This window comes from Ursus maritimus, unplaced genomic scaffold (assembly GCF_017311325.1).
Source record: "Ursus maritimus isolate PB19 unplaced genomic scaffold, ASM1731132v1 scaffold_9, whole genome shotgun sequence".
Taxonomy (NCBI): Eukaryota; Metazoa; Chordata; class Mammalia; order Carnivora; family Ursidae; genus Ursus; species Ursus maritimus.
In genome coordinates this window covers 22392089-22413403 of record NW_024427107.1, presented here as the reverse complement: position 1 = coordinate 22413403, position 21315 = coordinate 22392089, and the positions used below count along the sequence as shown (strand labels likewise).

Sequence of the window (21315 nt, the reverse complement as noted above, 5' to 3'; positions counted from 1 at the left end):
AGTTAAATTACCTGGGGCTTATATATATAAAAAGAGAAATCCTAATTTAAGTAGCACCTGGAACTCCTCAACAATAAAAAAGTGGCTACAAACAGAATCTTGCCATTCCTGAGTCCTTCAAAGTAGAATGGAACTAGTGATGGGTTCTGCATTGGTCCCACATCCCAACGAGTCCCACGTATTTCTAAGCAGTTAATTTTGTGAAAGTTTTTCTGATCTGCAGGAAGGAGGTAGTGGGTAGAAAGGCAGGGTTTCATTCCGCTAAACCTAAGGCATCTCTCTGGCAGGGTGGACGTTTCTACTGTTCCACATGGAGAAACACCAGTATGTCACTTTTCAGGAATGCCGGTGGGCTAATAAGAGGCCACTTAGAGTCACAGAGAACATACAGAACGGCAATTAATTGTTGCAAGAGATCTGAGTAGATAGAAATGCCATACCCTTTAAAACGTTTCAAAGACTGCCTTTTCAAACTGCCGGTTTCCTTTCTTTTTTGAAAATGTGGATTTAAAAAACATCAAATGACAAATTCAAACAAATGTCAGCTGCTATTATTTTGGCTGAAATAAGGTATTTTCCAAACCTGTCTGGAAAAACCCAGTGGGTATCTGTTACAAGAAATCATAGTCTATCAGAATCATTTATATATAAAGTCTTAGTTTTTTCCCCCTTTTTTTCGCCATTAATGTAACATGTTTTCAAAGAAAACATTCCAAAACGAAGCATTTACTGATCACATGCTTATTTGCACCACACTGTAACACGACTTTGAATATTAAAGAGAAGGAAACAGGAAACTGGAGTTGAGCCTTCACTCAGTTTAAGATCTAACTGGGATTATGGACATGTACCCACAGAAAACTCAAGAAGAAACAGATAACTAAATGCATGATGATTTCTTAAAATAAAACGTTATCGATTTAGATATTATGAACAATTCCTACGGAATTACTTGCAACTTTTCTCCCTGTTACTTGAGAGCTGTTCACAAAGCTTGATGGCATCTTTTGCCTACACAGAGCCACTTGGCCAGGGACAGAAACTAACAAAAACAACAACAAATCCCCTGTTTGGTGCTTTCCATTTGCCAGGTATTCTGCAAACCCATGTGACATGTACCTACAGCAAGACCCTGTGAGCCAGGACTGTGACCACCCCCATGTTCCAGATGAGGAGTATGAGGCAGAAGGTGCTTGCCTGCATGAACACCTAGCGACATGTCCTTGAGTCCCAGAGCCATGATTGGCGAGGGGGAGGCTCCAGGGGCCCCTCTTCACCACCTCATGCTCCTTCTACTAATCTGGGGTAGGGGAGCCGAGGGACATGGGCACAGAGAAAGGAGCAAAGGCTGTAGCTCCAACAGCTCCAAATCAGGACTCCTGATGATGGCCGTTTTCGTCAAGAGCAAGTAACCACCAAGGAAGACCAAAGTGTGTTCCATGATTTTAAACATTCTAAATGTGTAAGACCATGCCTTTTTCACACAGTGGGAACAGCAATATTCTACATGCTCAGGATTGCACAGATATTTGCTGTGGCTTTCTAGAAAGATCGTTCACGTTCCCGTGCACGGGGTGGGGAATGGCTTATAACATTGTCAGTAGGTGGAGATTTGTAGGATCATCTCAATCCGGTCTAAATTCTAAAAAATATTTTTTCACTTCCTGTACATCATTCTTGCTACTTATAATTGATGAAATATTATATGTATTTATATACATGAACATAAATATGCATTTATTATCTATAGAAAAGGTAAGAGAAAAAAGTGCACCCTCCATTGGCACCGAATTAGCCCTGGGGAGCTGAGGGGAGAGAGGACTGTACGAGTGTCAGTACTGAGCCCACTCCAAGCACCAGAGCCCAACAAGGTCTATGGCATTTCCTTGACTGTGGATTTCCCTGCTATCATAGTTCCTGTGTTTATCTGCATCTGGATTGGCCTTTTTTTTTTTAACCTGTATTTATCAATCTTCTCTGATTGACTTTTTAAAAAAAACAGCCCTGTTTCGTTGTCCCTAAAAAGGTATCTGGATTTGTCTGTGCTTGGTTTTATTTTTTTCTAAATGCTCCTTTTTTTAGACAGCACTAAACAAGTTAATTAATTATAAGGATTGCTTAAGACAAATCTACCACTACTAGCGTTCTTCCACTGGTTTATACCTATGAAAGAGGTTTGTTTTCATTTTTGAGCTATTCTATTCTCTGGTGAAACCTAAGTTTTGACAGATAGCAATTTTTCTCTGTAATTTAAAAAAATGGGTAACTAGAAGAACATATCCATAAACCCCAGTTTTAAGATAAAAGACACAAAATGTAAATGTTCTGGATGATATTTTGTTGGATAAATAACATACTCATTCACCCTATATAATCTTAGTATTTAATGTGATTCAGTCTCTCTCCAGAATTGTTAGGATAGGCCTTAAGTGGCTTTTTCTTTTCCCCTCACAAAGTCTATTTTCAACACAGGAGTTAGACTGAGCCTGTTACATTGTGAGTCAGGTCACAGCTGCTCAGAAGTCACCCCTGGCTCACATTCTCTCTCAGGGAAAAGCTGAAAGCCCCGGTAAGAGGTGATGGGACCTCCAGGATCTGCTGTCTCTGACCACATGTCCTACAACACTCCTCCAGGTTCACTGCAGCCTCCTTGTAGTAGATCAGGGCTTCTCAACCTCAGCACTGCTGACATCTGGGGCTAGATGGCCCAAACTAGGTGGCTCTTTGTCAAGGCGGCTGTCCTGTGCACTGCAGGGTGCTTAGTATCGTGCCTGGCTGCCACCTGCTAGATGACAGCAGCACCCCCTACCCCAAAGTTGAACGCCAAAAACTTCTCCCAACGTTGCTACATGTTCCCTGAAGGACAAAGTCCCCCAAGTTGAGAGCCACACCACCAGTCATGCATCTCCCACTGCTGGAACCCTCTCCCCAGACATCCACAGGGCTTCTTCACTTCTTTGGCACTTTGCTCAGAAAGCTTTCCAACGAAGCCTTCCCTGGAAATCCTTTTAAAAATGAAACCACCCACACCCAGGCATTCCCTAACCCTGTTTCTTGCGTTATTTTCCTTCATATCATTGATCACTTGTGTGTCTGTTACATAATCATTCATTTACTTTATCATCTGTCTCCTCCTTATAGAATGTAAATTCCACGCCAGCAGTAGTTGTGTCTACTCTGTTCGAGATGATCCCCGGCACCTAGGACAGAGCCTGGTACTTGGTAAATATTTGTTCAGTAAATGAATGGTCATCTGAACAGCTGACCATACACTCCTCTTCCCTTTCCAATGGACCTACTCAGTCAAGGACCATAAGTCCTGCCTGCAAAGTCCAGATTTTGTGTAATTTTATTCTTTTTATTTTTTTCTTGTTTGCTTTAGCAATAAGAATGCTCAAAGCCTGTTGCCCTCCTCTACCAATTGTACTGGGCACTTGTGTCATGAATATTTTATATACTAATCTTTCCAGTTTCCTCTTTATTTTTCTACCCATATTTCCTTTCTGTCCTTTATCTATCAGTCCATCTATCCATCCATCTATCATCGCTCTAGGTTAGCTTTCTATTTAGTCTATCCTTCCCTTTAGTCTATTTATCTGTCCATCTACCTATCTATCCAGAATCCATTCAGTCATTTATCATCCTGTCATGTTATATATCTCTGCAAGATCCATTGAATAATTTAGGGGAAATGAGATCTAGTAATACATGTCCCTAATCAAGAAAATGATTTTTCAAAATGCTAATCTCAATTTAAAAAACTGATATTTCGATTTTGAGATAATGTTTATTATTTATTTATTTTAAATCTATATATCAAAAAACAAGTGCTATGCTAAATATTTTTCTCGATCTTAAATTCAGAAAATGTGGTTCTTCATGGAAAACTAGTAACTAAAAACCTATTTATCTTCTATGAGTAATAATCTTCTAAATACTCCTGAGTTATTATAGCATTTCTAACAAACTTGAGTGCCTTTGAGGTTCAGCATGGAAAATTTTACGGCTGAGACTACATTTACTTTGAATCCAATTTTTCCTGAGCCAAATAATTATTTGCAATCAAACATATTACTGTTAATGCATCATAATGACAAGGGATTTAGAAGGTCAATGATCTGTGTTCAATTTCATACCCTACTAACAGATACTTAGATAAGAAATATGAGCCAATGAGCCCAACCGGAAAGCACAAAGTGATAGTCTGATCACTTCCCTCTCTCAGGGCAAAGACACTGTTTGTGAACTAGAATAGAGCTATTTATAGCTGCTCAACTTCCAGGCAATTATATTAGTATCAGTGATTAACACAAAGGAGACCATCAGAAGAGCAATGAATGCAAATGTTACACTGTAATCAAACTTTGGAATGGTCAGTTTGTTCTTTTTATTTTCATTGTTTTCATCAAGATCCATTTCCCCAAAATAGACCTTTTTAAGATTCAAATTTTAATTTGTATTCCAGGTTCCACTTATAAGGTATCACTATCATGACAATTTGGACAAATCAATAAATATCAATTTAATTAGCTACTTGAAGGAGTTTGGTTCTAAAAATGAGATGAAAATAACTTGTTACCTACAGATAGACATTACCTTCATGGTCTAATAAAATGCAAAGTACAACAGAAGAATACCAAATATTTATGGGAAAAAAATCCTCTTGGTGATAGTTCAAAATGAATTATTTTGAGGGGTGCCTGGGTGGCTCAGTTGGTTAAGCGTCCGGCTCTTGGTTTCAGCTCAGGTCATGATCTTAGGGTCCTAAGATCGAGCCCTGTGTCTAGCTTTGCCCTCAGCAAAATTGGCTTGTCCCTCTCCCTCTCCTCCTCACCTCTGCTTGCATGCTTTCTCTCTCTCTCAAACAAATGAATAAATAAAATCTTTTTAAAAAGTGAAATATTTTGGGCATCTGGGTGGCTCAGTCGGTTAAGTGTCTGCCTTTGGCTAAGGTCATGATCTTGGAGTCCCTGGACCGAGCCCCACATCAGGCTCCCTGCTTAGCAGGGAGTCTGCTTCTCCCTCTCCTTCTGCCTCTGCCCCGCTTGTGCTCTCTCTCTCAAAGTCTCTCTCAAATAAATAAATAAATAAATAAATAAATAAATAAATAAATTCTTTAAAAAATAAAGATAAAAATGAATTATTTTGAGTAATAGTGGTAATATTAATCATCACACTAAAATATAAAATATTCTGGGTATACTTATGTACCAGGCATTCAGCTAACTAGCTCATCTAATCCTCACAATTATTATATCAGGTACAAATGAGTATCCTCTCCACTTTCCACTGAGAATCTGAGGTTCAGCAAGGTCACCAATTAGCAGTTTGCAGAGCCAGCCCTCCATCACAAGTTCGTCTTAACCCTAAGCCTATGCTCCTCACCACTGTGTTGCCCCACCTCCCTAGCAGCTTCCCACCAGCAAGGAATAGTTATGGGACCAACTTGTCATCCACTTATGACTTCCCTTGGGAATGCAGGCTCTCAGGTGGGCACTCAAGCTGGGTCAGTACATGGCCCTCCCAATTCAATTCCTCACACTGACAACTTCCCTAATGTCCCATACAAATACTGGGCACTCTAATTCCTTTCTTTTCCTCTAAGTTTGTGCTTTCCTTCTTTTTCTCAAAATATATTTTTTAAAGATTTTATTTAATTACATGACAGAGAGAGAGAGCACAAGCTGGGGGAGGGTAGGCAGAGAGAGATGCAGGCTCCCCATCGAGCAGAGAGCCTGACTCAGGGCTCCATCCCAGGACCCTGGGATCATGACCTGAGCCCAAGGCAGATGCTTAACCGACTGAGCCACCCAGGAGCCCCCTGAAATATGTTTTTCTACTTCCCCTATTTGGTTCCCTCTCACTTACAAAGCTTTCCCTACCTGTTAAAAATTCACATTAGATTCCTCCTCTGAAATTCAAAATATCATACAAAATGGAAGATTACTTAAATTTGTGGTATTAAGAACATTTTCTGATATTTTATATCTATCAGTTTTGTCTCCCATAAAGTCTTATGATCTGTTCAAAGATTACTTTTCCCCTGGTCAGTGCACAAATAATTGGAATAGCAGAGCTCAAAACATACTTCACCATGACAGTTTCCTTTTGTGGTAAAATTGAAAGCATTAAATTATAGTACCTACTAGAAACTTAAAAACTGAGATATGATAAGGTCAAAGATTTAACAAATGAAAATGATTTTCCTCTTAGCAGCTACCTCATTAAAATTCTTAGAAGACACATATGAAGCCTAGAGGCTTCTTATATACAAAGTTGCTCTTCAAACAATAACTTTATGAATTTTTAAATTAAAATATGTCAAAGAAACTTCCTAAGTGATTGGGACATTTTAAAAGGGGGTTGACTAAGGTTCTTTCTGAAAAACCCACCCAAATGAGAAAACCCCACCAGTGCAGTCTGAAATATCAGAATAATATTTGAAGAGACCTGATGTCCAAGTAGCATGCTAATAGCAAGCAAGACTGAGCTTAAAAAAGAAGGCTTAATTTCTATTTAAAAACAAACAAACTCAAACTACAGTTTTCAGAAAATACCTTTTGGATTACAATAAAAGTCAGTTCCCCTAAGCTGAAACCATTATGATTCTTTTAGCTTTTGTAGTAAAAATAGATTTCTGATCTCCCTTTTTTACATTATGCCATTAAGAATTTATTTTTTCAGACTCTCTTCATATTCCTACAAAAAAGACACCATATTGGAGCTCTGTCTTGATTCAAATCTTGGATTTATCCATCTTTGTGACTTTTTCTGAGTAATGGGATAACTCCACTTAGGGCCAAGGTCCTCCAAAGGTTGGATGGTTGAATGTAAAGAAATGATCTATCCATCCCCTGGAGGGTATGGAAGGACTGCACACTCCCTGGGGGCCAGATCAAGCCCTTCCCCTGCTCCAATCCATACACAGCCTCCAATTCCTATACAGGCTACATTTTACCTATAACAAGAGTTCCCAGAACCTGCAGTTCAAATAAAATGAGCAATCTTAGCAAAGCAAAGCATCTGAAAGCTTGCCTTTCAGCAGCACCTGACGCCTTTCTCTGCATAAACTCTGCGGCGTACAGAGCAGCCTACACGCTATTCTAGATGGAGAATTTATACAATGTAAAAATGGAAAACCCACATCTATGGCTCTTCGCCTATTTCAAAAGCATAAAGCCGTTTAAAACGGGTAAGATATCCAGCTTTCTTAAACTGCCTAAAACAAACCTAGCATTATTCTGGTATCATCACTGGGATGTGATAGTCAACCTCTATCTGTGTTGTTCAATTTTTACAGAGAAATTGAAATACTGTGAAACATTTGGTCCTATTGTTATGTTGTTATGTCTACCCTTCGGTGCCATTTGGTGGCAGGTACGACGGAGTGTTTGGTATGTGCCAGGAACTGTGCTAGGTGTCAGTAATTGAAAATGAAGAGACACGGTCTGATTCCTCAAGGACGACAACCTAGCTGGGGTAATGAGCCCAGAACAGACAGAATCTCTAGATTACCAGGAGAGAAGAACTTGGGAGGGAGTGTCAGATGACATCATGGAAGAGGGACATATGAGCTGAGACATAAGAAAGGAGAGAAAAGGGGCAAAGGGCACTCTCAGTCAGGAAAGTGTGGTGGCCACAGAGGCATGAATGTCTTAGCTGTGTGCAGGTATGGCCACAGCCAGTTTACAAGTCACCCCTGTGCAAATTAGAGAAAGGATGTCCCCTCTGGATGAAGGTAGCCATGTAAGAGCACTGCTTGTTGAGTGCAGTGAGCAAGCTGTCTAGAGCAGAGCCCCGCCTTCACAAATGGTTAAAAGTCTGGAATAACTGGGGTATCATGTACGAGGAGTGGTAAGGCATGTGGTTGGATAGGTAGGTCAGGAAGAGTCTTAAATGCAATGCTCAGGAGTTTGAACTAGACTGCAGGCAATGGGAAATCAGAAGTGACCCAATCATGTTTTGAAAGGCAATTCTGGCTACATGGAGAACAGATTAGAACTGGCAGGGAAATGAAGTGAGCAAGTCCAGTTCATGACATCACCCCAACCCAAGTATGAGGTGGTCAAGGCCTCACCTATGGCAATGGATCCAGTGCTCCCAAGTGAGGAGAAAAAGGGGATAAGTCAAGGCAAAAGCAGTTGCAATAGAGACAAAGTATAGATTTGGTAAGAAACGGAAGGCTCAGTTGTCGTAACCAGAGTTCCAGACTCCAAAGGGAGAGCGGTTTCATCCACGTGCTGAGTTCAAGATCGGGAACGTTTAGGCTGGAATTTGATAGCTCGTTGTCCTGCAGGATAGCAAGGGGGTACAGTAGTAAGATGACTGTCAGGCATAAACCAAAGTCTTCAATGAATACTGGATAGTGATGGGATGATGAGCAGTGATGAGAAAGGAATGGTAAATGAAACTAGACAGGAAGAATAATTACGAGGAAGCATTGGTAGATGGGATACAAATTCCAATACACCACTTAGTAAAGGACAAGAGACACAAATTTGATCTTTCTGGGTTTCAGCCTCTCTAATCTGTATAATGAGATAAACAAGGTTTTTACCTAGGACTGATATAAAGTGGCAATAGGCAACCTATGGGTCAAGGGCCAAATCTAGCCTGCTGCCAAGCTTTACTGGAACCCAACTATGTTTGTTTGTTTACCTGTTGTCTATGGCTACTTTCATACTACAACTGCAGAGCTGAGAAGCTGTGACAGAGGCTGAAAATAGTCACTATCTGGCCCTTTACAGAAAATGCTTGCTGACCTCTGTTGTAAAGGGTCAATGTGAAAAACCCCTGAGTTCAGTATATAGCACACAGCTGGTACTCAATATAAATTGTTCCCTTTCTGCTCGTTGAGGAAGGGCACACTAATTACTGCAGGGACAAGAAAAATGGGGCCTTCACTTCATGACTCTGGGCTGCAGGGAGCAAGGTTCGTTTCTTCCAGGTTGTGAAGGAAGCAGTACTGTTAGAAGAGAACTGGTCTCAAAATGAGAAGACAGGATAAGTACGGCGAGAGCACTCTGATGCTATCAGGAAGTTACAGCTCTACCTCACAGAGGACTGTGAAGACAGGAGCTAATCTAGCCTTGTAAAAAGCATCTGTTACTGTATCGGGTACCAATTAACCAGTCTTTTCCCCCAGAATTAAATTTCTGCTCAAAACAGAAGGCTCTGGGGATACTGACAACTATTATGAAGGAGTGGAAAGAAAAACCAGCTTCATTTTAACAGCCAGAGCTCATGAATTAGGGGAGGGTACAGGATGGGTAAAGAATCAGATTCCTTCAAATGGAGAGGAAAAGTGCTATTAAGATACTGATTTTAAAGAGTCTAGAAGTCTACCTACTCTTAGACTCTGATGCTGTGGGATAAAGAAAAACAAATGGCTGTTTATAAGCTAAAGACAAAATGAAGTCTGGATTTTTTCAGGTTTATCCACCTTCTCTAACTTGGAAACTTCACTACATTCAATTTCACTGAAATTTAAGTAGATATCACCTCATACAATATTTAAAACCCGGCTTTAAAAAAGGTGAAATCCAAATGGAGCCTAAGAAATTAAGTGAAAAATCAATAGTTGTTCACGTACAACACGGTGACTATAGTTAACGATACTGTATTGTACATTTGCAAGTTGCAAAGAGAATAGATCTTAGAACTTCTCTTCACAGAAAAAAGAATTTTTCGTAACTACGTATGGTAATGGATATTAACTAGACTTATCGTGGCAATCGTCTTGCAATATATATAAATAACAAATCATTGTGTTGTATATCTGAAACTAATGTCATGTTCTATGTCAATGACACCTTAATAAAAATAATAATAAAAAGTTGTTCTAGGAAGTACAGCTAAAACATTCCCTGAGGAGGAGGGTTCTCGAGGGGACCAGCAGAGCTGTGTGTGAAGCAGGCAGTAGGATAGGTTATGCATTCCCGATAAACAGCAGAAACCTGTCATCTAACCTTCAGACTCAATTTTAGACATGTGCATCAAAGTGCAGCAGAATAGAGAAAGTTCAGTGCTTTGGCATATGCGGGATAACTTAACAAAGACAGGGAAATACAACCCGAAACGATTTTTTCCATTGAAATATAGCATTTCTTCTCTCAAGCACATACACCAAGTACCTCATGGATTGTTAAAATATGCCTATCAAAACAGTTTGCTACCCTTTCAGCTACCTCATCTATGATCTATACACAAAACTTTGGGGGGAAAAAAAAGAGTGTGATTAGCACTTTGTAAACATTCTGTGTAATTTAAAATATGTATAATGGCTCATGAGCTAGAGTTTGAAAAATAAAGACCAGGGCTTAAAAGAGATTTTTAAGCTTTGAATTTTAATATTGCTCATAATGCAATTACTTTACTTACATAATACAATAATTTTCACACCTGCAGAATTCATTTAAGAAATATAATGAAATGTGCTAGATTTTTCCATAGCCAATATGTAACAGCAAGTTCATGATATACTGGATTCTAGCCTACTATTTCGTATTTTCTTTCATTGCATTTGTAGGTCATTGCGTCTGCAGTATAGCAAATTATCACCTTTGAAAAAACAGGATTGCCTACCAATGTTTTTCTGCCTCTGAACTAAAAGCTGCACTGAAATGGAACAGGTTGCTCCCCTTCAGGATATTATGAAGGCCTCCTGCTAGCTTCCCAAAGTGAAAATTGCCATTGTATTGATGAAATACATGTATTTTTCGTAGCACAAATATGTTGCTATACTTCATAGATGGTGGCACTGAGTTATTTTTCCATCCAACCAAATTCCAGTTGAAACTGTGCACTTGGACACCAATGTAAAAGTTAAGACAGTTCTAAAAATGTTGCCAAAGATAGGTGTAACTCTAAGACATAAACTAAAATTTGAATGTTTAAGAGAAAAAAATCTAATTCAAGGCACAAATAGGGTTGAGGATTTAATTTAGATGATACCAGCTAAGACAACTGCATTTCAGTATCCAAAATTGTACTCTAGGTTTTATGTTAATTAGTGATAAAACGAGGACTGGAAGCCTGGGAGTTCTTTCACTTATGTGCAAATATCCTGAGGTTCATTTCAGTGAAGGATGCCACAACCGAGCAGCCTCATTCAGAGCTGTGTAAGGAATACTTGGCTGTCCTTGGCAGTGTTGTGGCATAGGCTAGAGAAGCTATTTAAAGTGGCATTCAACACTTGTGGTTGTGTCAGGAGTGACTCAACGAGACACAAGTAAAAGCGTGAAATCCAGGGTGGCAATGACCTCTAGCATCCTGAAACAAAATCCTAGGAGACTAATGAAAATACTTCTTCCTGCTATTCTTAGACCATTAGAGCACTTTCCATGGACTTCATGCCTGATCGGGTTATCACAAAAGCTGTAATCTGAATAGCCGTCTTACTTGGATGACAAAGTTGCATCTACCCTAAATTACCAAATATAGGGGGAAGTTTATTGTATTTTTGTGCAGGTGGATTTTTATAATATAATATGCTCTAATGGAGAGGTGGCAGTGTGTATAAATAACATGCATCTCTCTCTCTCTCTCTCACACACACACACACACACACACACACACACAAACACACGCACAGACCTAGTTCAGGTACCACTCAGTGAGGGCTGATACTGCCGGCTTCACCCACCGGACACACGCAAACTTCACTGCAAACATTAGTTGGATCTATATACACTTCAGGCTTCTGTTCTTAGTAATATCCAGAGTTCTTTCACTTAAAGCTTTATAAAAATGTTATGATTTAAGGGGGAAAATACATTTGCTTCATGCATTAGCAAAAGAGTTCCTGTAAACACAGATGCAGACACAGCCCAAATTAAATAAGACATAGGTGCAAACTCTGATATAGTTCTGGTGTTAGCTTCTAGGGCCTCCTGCAAAGGTTTTGGAGGGATGAGACCAAATGTGTTCCTCTTCCACTGTTCCATCTGTCTCCGTGCCAGTCACTCTACTTCTTTGTCCCCAGCTGGGTGGTCTGTGTCCAGGTTCTTAATTCTGGATTGGTTACACCTGTGTATCAAGGCTGACGTCGCAATTGCAGAGAAGTCTCCATCTCCTCAAGCCCTTCAAAGTTCCGATCACAAATTATAAAATCATCATCAACCCTATTCCAGGAGATGTGAGGAAAGAGTAAGTCGGGTGAAGGGCTGAATGTTGCTGATAGATACAGGAAGAGCAGCTTGTGGAATGTGCCCACTGTCTTGGCCAGGAGACTCCTTTATGCTTCTCTGGTCCACTGCCAAGGCAGGAAGGGTTTTAAAGACAGGCTATTGGAGGGCAAGAATAATTTCTAGGCTGACTGCTACCTTAAAAAGCTCTGTCATCACTCTTAGAATACCTAAATAGGATATTTTTTAATGAGGAATGTGTCCTGAGAGTTTTACAAAGCTCTACTGTATCATATAATCTCCCCTATAAAATACAGGAACATTTAATAAGAGTTGGTATATGTAACAATGAAGAGGAAAAAACCAAACGGGGTTAGGCTAGTGCTCAGTGGTCAGCTAAGCTCACTTAACAAAGTCAACCAGCTCCAACAAACCAACCTGGTATTACACAGCATTCAGATTTATGCCTCATCACATTATAGATTATTGAATGTCATGGAACTCCGGGGTTGTTCTCAAATAGAAGAAAACCACCAATGCTAAATCAATGCCAAAACCAAAAAATCTATTGTAATCTAGCGTTACTTCATGAATTATACATCAGCAGCTGGAGAGTTTTTTCTTCTGTAATCATGCTTTGATCAGTTTTTATTCCACTAATTTTTTCAGGATCAACTTTGTTGATCATTTTGAAAGTATCTTTCTTCATCAGAATGGTCAGTTCACAGTGATAGAGCTCAGATAAGAACACTTAACCTAAAGTATTATTTAAACCCTTCTGGAGTCTTCCAAAGTGGAAAGCGTTAAATATTGTGACCATTCTTTCATAATACTTATGCTTACCTAAAATAGTACAGCATTCACTTTGTAAAGTCTCTCGCTTGAAATGAAGAAAACAAATCTGTTAATAACCAAAGTAGTGTACATGAATTTTCAAAACCAGAATATTTAAATAGTGCCAATGTAGTCTATTTTGTGATAACATTAGATAATGTAGAAAGAACGCCTTGGTTTTGTTTTGGTTTTTTTATGTTGAAAATGATAATTACTTACTGAGATTTAAAAACCAAGCTTGAAAGGAATCTGAAAATCTTACTCTAATATTAATGAAAACCAACGATTTTTCAAAAGAGATGGAAAAAGTGCTTGAAAATTAAGACAGGCCCTCAAATGGAACAAAGAAGCAAAGAGGAAAAGTGCATGGTTCTTGGATGATTTCTTTTTTTCAAAAATATTCACATGTAAGGGAATCATTTATTGTCCAAACTGGGACACTCTTTAAGAGCGAAAGGAGATGCTGTTAATAATTAGCCTCAGACAAAAGGCATTAACCTGGGCATTCTCAGTAAAAGCAGGACCCATGGCCCCCTAGGTAAGAGAATGTGCGATGTGAGCTTTTTATCAATTTCCTCTTCTGTTCTCAACCATTCTCTCCCTGATCAAATGAGGTCAAGTGGACAAAAAGTGGTGCAGTTTCAGGTCAGCCTTTCGGGGAAAACAGAGGGGCATGGATCTCAAAATAGGACCGCTAGAGCTAAGGATTGGAATATTTGAAACATTTTAATCAAAACCCAACATTTTCTATCTTACCTCTTCTATTTTTTTATGTCTAATTTATTCCAAGCTTTCAACCAGTTAGTCTGCATGAATTATATACTTTAGAAAAAGAAAAAACCACATATCTCCAATCTAAACCTCTACAGACTGGCCAAGTTCTTTTAAGCTCTCCCCAGTGAGGACTTCTGAACTCTTATGCCGTGTTATTGGAAGAGCACAACCTCGTCTATGCAGCTGGGCTGTAGAAAGGAAAGGGCAAGAAGAGAAAATAGGAAACAACACAGAAATGACATGATTGGCACACTAATTAGGCCACTGGCAATCCTAGGTAAGAACGGGCGAACTGCACAGGTCCCACCAAGGCTCCAAGAGGTGCCGTGATGTAGGGAGATTTCCATGTGCGCTCACACCGCATCAGTTTGTTTGGGGGGGGGCATTTATGGTTCTGATGGCTGCTGTTGTTGTTTATCACTAAGACAGTCATCAGAAAGCTAACTCAGAGCTATGTAAGGGCAGAGTTGTTCACCCGACTCTGTGCGTGCGTGCGTATGTATACATACATAGATGTCAGCTCCCCCACTACTGTAAGGTCTCTTTATGCCACTTGCTTTTATGAAAGACCTACACTAGGACCTGTTCTCACTAACTGAAAGAAATAGAAATAGGATTTTCACTTTTATGAAATGATAACTGCTTCCTTGCTTTATGCCATTTCAGCTTACAAAGGATTTCCTAGGAATGCTCTGTTTTCAGGTAATGGGGGAAACCTGTACATGTATGTGCCCACGCACACACACACGCACACACACACACACACACACATACACACACACACAACAGGTGAAAGTTGTGTTCTTGGACTAAAAGGAAATAATTGGTGGCTCTGTTCCAATATATATATATATATTTTTTTTTTCATCCAAAGCATTAGAATAACTGATCCATAAACTAGAAATAGAGTGAAAATGTCATGCATTCTTTTCCCCCTTATGAGTAGACAGGAGTTTTTAATTTTGTTTGGATTTACTTTCTTTTCACTATTTCTGCGACTTGAGATGCCTACACTCTAGTTCAGTGGGAGGGTGGAGTGTGGTTCTCAAGGAGTTACCACCAATAAGGCAACTAAACAGGCGCCATCCCCCCCCCCCCCGAAAAACGGAGAACTTTGACCTCTGGCTCTCTCCAGAGCGCTGGAGTCCCAGGGGCAGACTCCGCTCCTACAGGCCTCTCTCCTGATCCAACAACGTCTACAGTCTCCCGAGCCTTCCCCTGCTTGCTTCAGGGGCTGTGCTGTGCCATGCCAGTGCGGAAGGCCATGCGGGTGTGTGGAGGCATGAACTGGAGGCAGGTCTCCTTTCCACGATTGTATGCATTCTCCATGGGATCAATGGCACTGCCAGTGGGAGAAAACTGGGTCTTGCGGGGCAGGGTGAAAAAGTCTTAGATATTACAATAGTCTGTAGCTCTCCAAGCTCCACCCTACCTGACAAAATCTTATTCCTTAGTATTTACTTTCTCTCTTTAGGGAGAATTTAAATTTAACTTAATTCTTCTCCTTAGGGGGCCATTAATGAAAAAAGGTTGAGAAATAATTCTCTAGTCAACCATCCTCACTTTCTTGAGGGAAGGAGGCAGAGGGAGAGAGGAAGGGAGGAAGGTAGAAAGAGAGGAGAAGGAGAGAATGGGAAAAACATAAGAGGATGAGGGAGGAATCCTTAGGTAAATAAGTGGTAGCTGTGGATACATAGGAAAAGTGGGAAGGGAAGCTGATAAGAAATAGTGCCCCCCTCCACTCCACCCTGGACCCTGCCCAACAGGGTTGCTGGGTGGTTCTCCCTGTACCTGTTCAGATGAACAAAAATGTCTTTCTGCAGCCCCTATACCGTTCTTATCAAATAAGGGCTAAAGTCTAGCTTCCTGACCTGACACTTGAGATGAGCCCGTTGGCCCGGAATTTTCCCGAACACCATATCCATGTCTGTGCCCAGGCTGAGGCTTGCCTCAGAAGGCTGAGCCGTTTCCTAACTGGGTTTGCCTGAAGACACAGTCGATGTCCTTTGTTCTTGACCTTCTTCAGATATCGAAAGTGAAGGCACTGTACAGCACGGACTCTCTTCCCTTTCAGCTCTCAGGTGGGCCATGCTCCTTGTTGGTTGTTGTTTCATCACAAAGGCAGACAATACCACATGCCATAGGATCTGCTTCCCTTAAAGGCTTTCAAACACCTCTTAGACTGAAGTGTCTGTAATGCAAAATTTAAAGGCGAACAGCTACTGCAGTCCCTTTGGGAAAAGGCCAAAGAAAAGGGAGAAAATATTTCCAAGCCAGAGGCTGACTGAATTGCCCAAGGGCTGGAAGAGGTAAAGGATCAAGTCTAATTCCAATTCACTGCCCAGGAAACTGGCAGCCAGTTAAGCCCATCTTCTCCCCATGCGCATTCCTCTGAAACGCATTCCAGAACCAGCAATTCCATGTCATGGTAACCCAGAGCTTTGGGCCAGCCCTCCTCCAGGCCTGTTTGGTGGGCCCCACATTCACAAATAGCCTCAAATTTAAACTTTGTACGTTATCTCTACATGAGGATATACAGACAGTCACCAACATAAACTAACAAGACCGAAAGAACCCAAAGTCCATCATAGAGATATAAACTTGTGTCACGTTACCAGATCATATTACACCACGGAAAACTATGAAAGAACAATTTTCATTAGCCCTGTTATTATTTTGTGAAAAGTACAATTATATTTCATGTTATTCTGTGTATGTGTAAAAATGTTAATTTGTGAAATATAGACACTTAAGATATACCACCTGTTTAAACTCTGTTTTGGCATTTTTTCCCCAGTTATTTATATACTACAAAGTTCAATTAATAGAAGTGACACCAAGAAGCATGTTCTGTAAGAGCCAAATTGTTATTTTTAGGGTCATACCCAAGGACAAAACGTAACAGGTCAAGGAGTCTTGTAATAATTTTGTGTATTATAGTAGATGCACATAGCCTGAGCTGAACGATTATTACTGAATTGATTACTGAGTATTTATTCCATGTCACTGAATAGATATTTTAATCCATTGTGGAATATTTGATAGAAAAGGTTGTGTTTTTCCTTCTATGCTAGGGATTGGGCAGGTAAACTCATAACTTTAAACTTTATTACAGAAATATTCGATAAATTGTAAAAGACAGAAAAGCCAAAAGGGAAGAAAACAAATAGTTTCAAGGATATGAAATTCCTATTTAAGCTAAGAGAATATATTTTAAATTCTGGAGAGAAGGGAGTGTTTTTCTACATGTCCACTTTCATGTGTGTTGCCCACACAGAGCATTCTTATATATGTTCAACTGAACTACCCAATTGAATAAGCAATCATTGCAGAGGCAAGGTATACAGATATTCTCCTCCAAAGATATCTCACCTCCTAAGCAAGTTAGGAAAAACACATAGATTCCAAGCATTCCAACACAAGAGCGTCATAGCATACGCAGGATCCTGATGTACCCATAACACAAATAGTGAGGGCTAGAGTATCACCCTACTCAGTTTTAACAAAACAAACTGTTCCTAAGTTGTAAAAATACTATTCACACATAGCACTCACCTCACCAAGAATTATTCTAGAGAAATAACAAGTTATGTGATTTGAGAAGAGTATAGGAAAAGGTAGTGATTTATATAAGACCTCCTACAGAGCTGTTTTTAAAAGGTTCCAAACCTCAGACAAATGAACAATACTTTCACTAAACTACCATATAATCAAATGTAAATAATTTCTATAGTATTTCACCATTCAAACAGAGAGGAAAATGTAGATATTTAAATAAACAAACACAAATCCCTTATGAAAATTTAGTAAAGAATCTACTGAGGTTGGCAAAGATTCGCTTGGCTTGATGAATAATTTGGAAACAAATTTATTATTTATAACTACATTAAAATTTCCAAAACCGATGTCCTTAGCTGCTGGGTATAGTTTGTAGGTAGATATCTTATCTGTACCTACATAATTTGAAGCGAGTTTCAATAATCTATCTGATATGCAGGTGTATATAATAGTGTACCGTAATAGGCCATTATCAATGTTACCTCCTTAGAGATGGAGGGATGGCTGCTGCTTCTAAAATGTAGAGATTCAGTGAACTGCCTCATCTGGGAAATCAGGTTATTGGCCATATTCTATCCTCGATGGAAATGCTTCAGAAAAACAAATATATGTAACCTAAGATTTTTTTTATAACAGTACTTAATTTTAGCTATGTGTTAATAATGCTGTTATAAGCAAATAAGCCATATTAACCTTCACATTTTCTTTGATTCAGCGCTGATTTTTGTGTATGTGAGTGATACCCTCCGGAACATTTGATGGAACAATGACTTAGACCTCAGTTGCCTAAAGGTCTGAAAGAGTTCATTTAACACCCAAAATACTCCTTTAAATCCAGAGTTTATCTCCTTCGTTTTTAAAATTCTCCATGCTTTTGGGAGTGACTCAAAGATGTAACCTAACACTTGACACTACAAGTGAGCAGTAACCTTTCTCAACCCAAACCCACAAGTGTAGCACAGCTATTTCTTTCTAACAGATACAAGTAAACAAATTATTCATAACTACAAAAAGACCTAGTTGAAATCTTTCCATTTGCTACAAGAAGTGCACTTCCTCATTATGCACAACAGACATATATTTTATTTCACTGACTTCCATGTTCTGGCTGGAAAGTAAAATGCCTTTCGAAGTCACCAGGATGCAAAACCAGGCATATCAAACAGGGCAGAAGCAGTTTTATGACCGTCTGCCTGCAGTTGATTGTTAACATAATTTATATGTTGTAAATTATCATATACGACCTTAATTTCCAGTCAAAAGTCACATATGGTCTATTACATTTCCATAATCTTAACTGTTTTTAAGAAAGAACCACTGAAAAACTTTGAAGCAATTTAAAGAATTCATATGATGACACGTTTTTCTGCTATTTTTCTTTTCCCTATTCCATATTCCATTTTCATCTAATATGCACAAAATACCAATACTAAGACTCTGCAGCTCAAGATGACTCTTGAGGCTGTATTCATAATTCATATTGCAATATAGAACTAAATATATGGGATGAAAATCAGTTTGCACTAACCCTCAAAGTTCTCAATAAAATTAGATAAACAGAATCATGCCATTGAATTAAATGCTGCAATTCGTGGCAAAACAAACTTACTGAGATGGAGATGTACGCGGGCACAATGGAATCATGAATTTACCTTCATCGTTAGCAACCACAATGAACTCTGAGGCAGGGTAATACCTCCACTGTGGAAAACACTATACACCAACAGTCAGAAACATCATCGTCAGAGTAGCACGTCACAAGGGAGGTAGATGGATACATCGTGGACATGGACTGGCTCCTTACAGAGCTTAAGGAGAAGGCCCTTTTCTCAGGCGTGGGGCCCTGCAGCCCTCTGGGCTACATGGGGCCACACTCTCTCTTTCCCTGCTCTTCTAGAGAACCAGGCCAGGAGGCACCTTCTCCACCCTCAACGACACCACCTCGCCTGTATCCAGGAAGGAGCCCTGGCCCCAGCCTTCCGCAGGGTTCCGCGTGGGCTGGACCCCAGCTGGTGCTCCCCTCAAACTCCAGCCACCGACGCCACACAGCGCCATGGCTTCCAGAACCCTTCCAGCCTCTGTTGCCCAGGCCTGTTCCGACCCAACAATGATACTTAAGAAAGAGTAATGCCCTTGCGTGACGTTTCGCGGGAAGAAGAACTCTGCCTACACGAGCTTCAGCAAAGTGTTTCTCACCGAGTAGCCACATTTTGCTCTGTCTCACCAAAACATCTCCAAAGAGAACACTCGCGCTGTCTGGAAGGGAGGCAACAGCTTTTCTGACCACACACATAGGCTAGCAACACTCCGCTTTTCATACCTTTGCAGCCACTGACGAGTTCGGTTTCTCCAGCAAGTCCCAGAGCTTCTTCCGCTTCTCCGGGCAGCAGGTGTTATCGAACTCTTCTCCCTCCCGCTCGCGCATGGTCTCGGCCTCCCGCCGCAGCTCTTCGTTCATCTGCTCCTTCTTCTGATGATACCTGGCTTGGCAGCAGGACTCCAGGTAGATCTCGTCAATCCCCCAGTAATCAAGCTCTTGGCCGAAAGAGAGAGCGCACATTTCTTCCATCATATGGAGTTTCCCGGTCCGGTAGAAATTTAAAATGGAAGTGAAGGCCCCCGGGTGCCGGTCAAAGAAATACTCGTTCTCGCTGAGGTTGTAGTCGTCGCACACCTCCAGGAGGCTCTCGTGCGTGTTGCAGTCCCGGAGCTTCCCCAAGCGCGTCCGGGGCAGCCGGTCCAACGTTCTCCACAGCACTTCGTGGTTAAGGCCCCCCACGTTGATTTTAACCCTCCGCGAGCACGTCTTGCTCCTAATGATGTCCACAGGTTCCGGTGGAAGGGAGAGTGTCGACCTTGAAGTCTTCCTGTTTAAGCCAGGGGGGACCTTTTCTGCCATTTTGAACAGGACAAAGCCGCAGAGCCAGGCTCCTCAGAAGAATGAGCTGCGGGAGGGTCAGCTGAAGCGATATCCCTCTGAGGCAGGCATTTCCAGCGACACAACTGGAAACAAAGCAACAACGATCACTTGGTTACTTCTACTTCCTTAAAGTATTTCCTGATCTTTGGGATCGCTTTGTTGTTCACGCACAACCAGGAGGTGTAATATCAACGACCCTGTATCAATGGAAAGAGGAATCTTTGCCTCAAGAAAGGAGAAAAGCAGAAGAGACGATACAACATACTACACACAAAGAAGAGGCTGTGTATTCAATTTTATACATCTAGAGGTTGGTAACTCCCAAGTTTATCACCAGGGACCACTTTCTCACTTCGTCTCTAGACTAGCATATCTATGAGCTGATCATCTCATCCTAGATGAACCAAGGACACCTCACACTAACCTGACCACACCTCCAACCTGCCCAACCTGTTCCTGTTCCTTCTCCATTTCAGATTTCTGGCCCTCCACATCCCCACAGCCAGCCACCCAGGCTAAACTCTGAGAAATCCTGATGCATCTGTCTACATCCAATTAAGAACCAGATCTTAACCAACTGGACCTTCTAAACATTGCTTAAGGGCTCCACCACCAGGACCCAGTCCCTGTTACCCATGATTTTGGTTCAAACCCTCAACATCTCTTGCCTACATTTCTACAACAGCCTCATAAACTGGATCCCAAACTCTGGCGTTGTCAACCTAGAAACTGTTCTCCACGTGGCTACTAGAATGATGGTGCTAAGATACAAAATTGGCCCTTTCCATGCTTTAAATCCTGCACAGATTCATTATTACTGGCAGTATAAAATCCAGTTAGCCTTATTAGGTCTGGCCTGCCCCTCCACCCTCACCTCTCATCTCTCCATCATCACTATATTCCAGCAACCCCGGACTACACACATCCTTCTGTCGCAAGTTTCTGGAGCTTTCTTCATGCTGTGTCCTGGAAGAGCTTCTACCTTTCCCATTTCCTTTTGACTAACTGCTGCTTGCTCTTCAAGACTCATCTCAGACATCAATCACATCCTCCAGAAAGCCCTCCATCATATCCCTCCTCTAGGATCATGGAACTTCTGTGAGT

At 40.7% G+C, this 21315-nt stretch overlaps 1 protein-coding gene across 1 annotated transcript in view; it reads right to left on the bottom strand.

The window, feature by feature from the left end:
- The window catches only part of KCNB2 (potassium voltage-gated channel subfamily B member 2), a 354012-nt gene extending 333822 nt beyond the window's left edge, over positions 1-20190 (bottom strand). The window contains exon 1 of the mRNA XM_008710790.2: positions 19612-20190. Coding sequence (XP_008709012.2) covers positions 19612-20190 — 579 coding nt within the window. The remainder of the gene's footprint in view (positions 1-19611) is intronic.
- Between the last annotated feature and the right edge of the window lie 1125 nt (positions 20191-21315).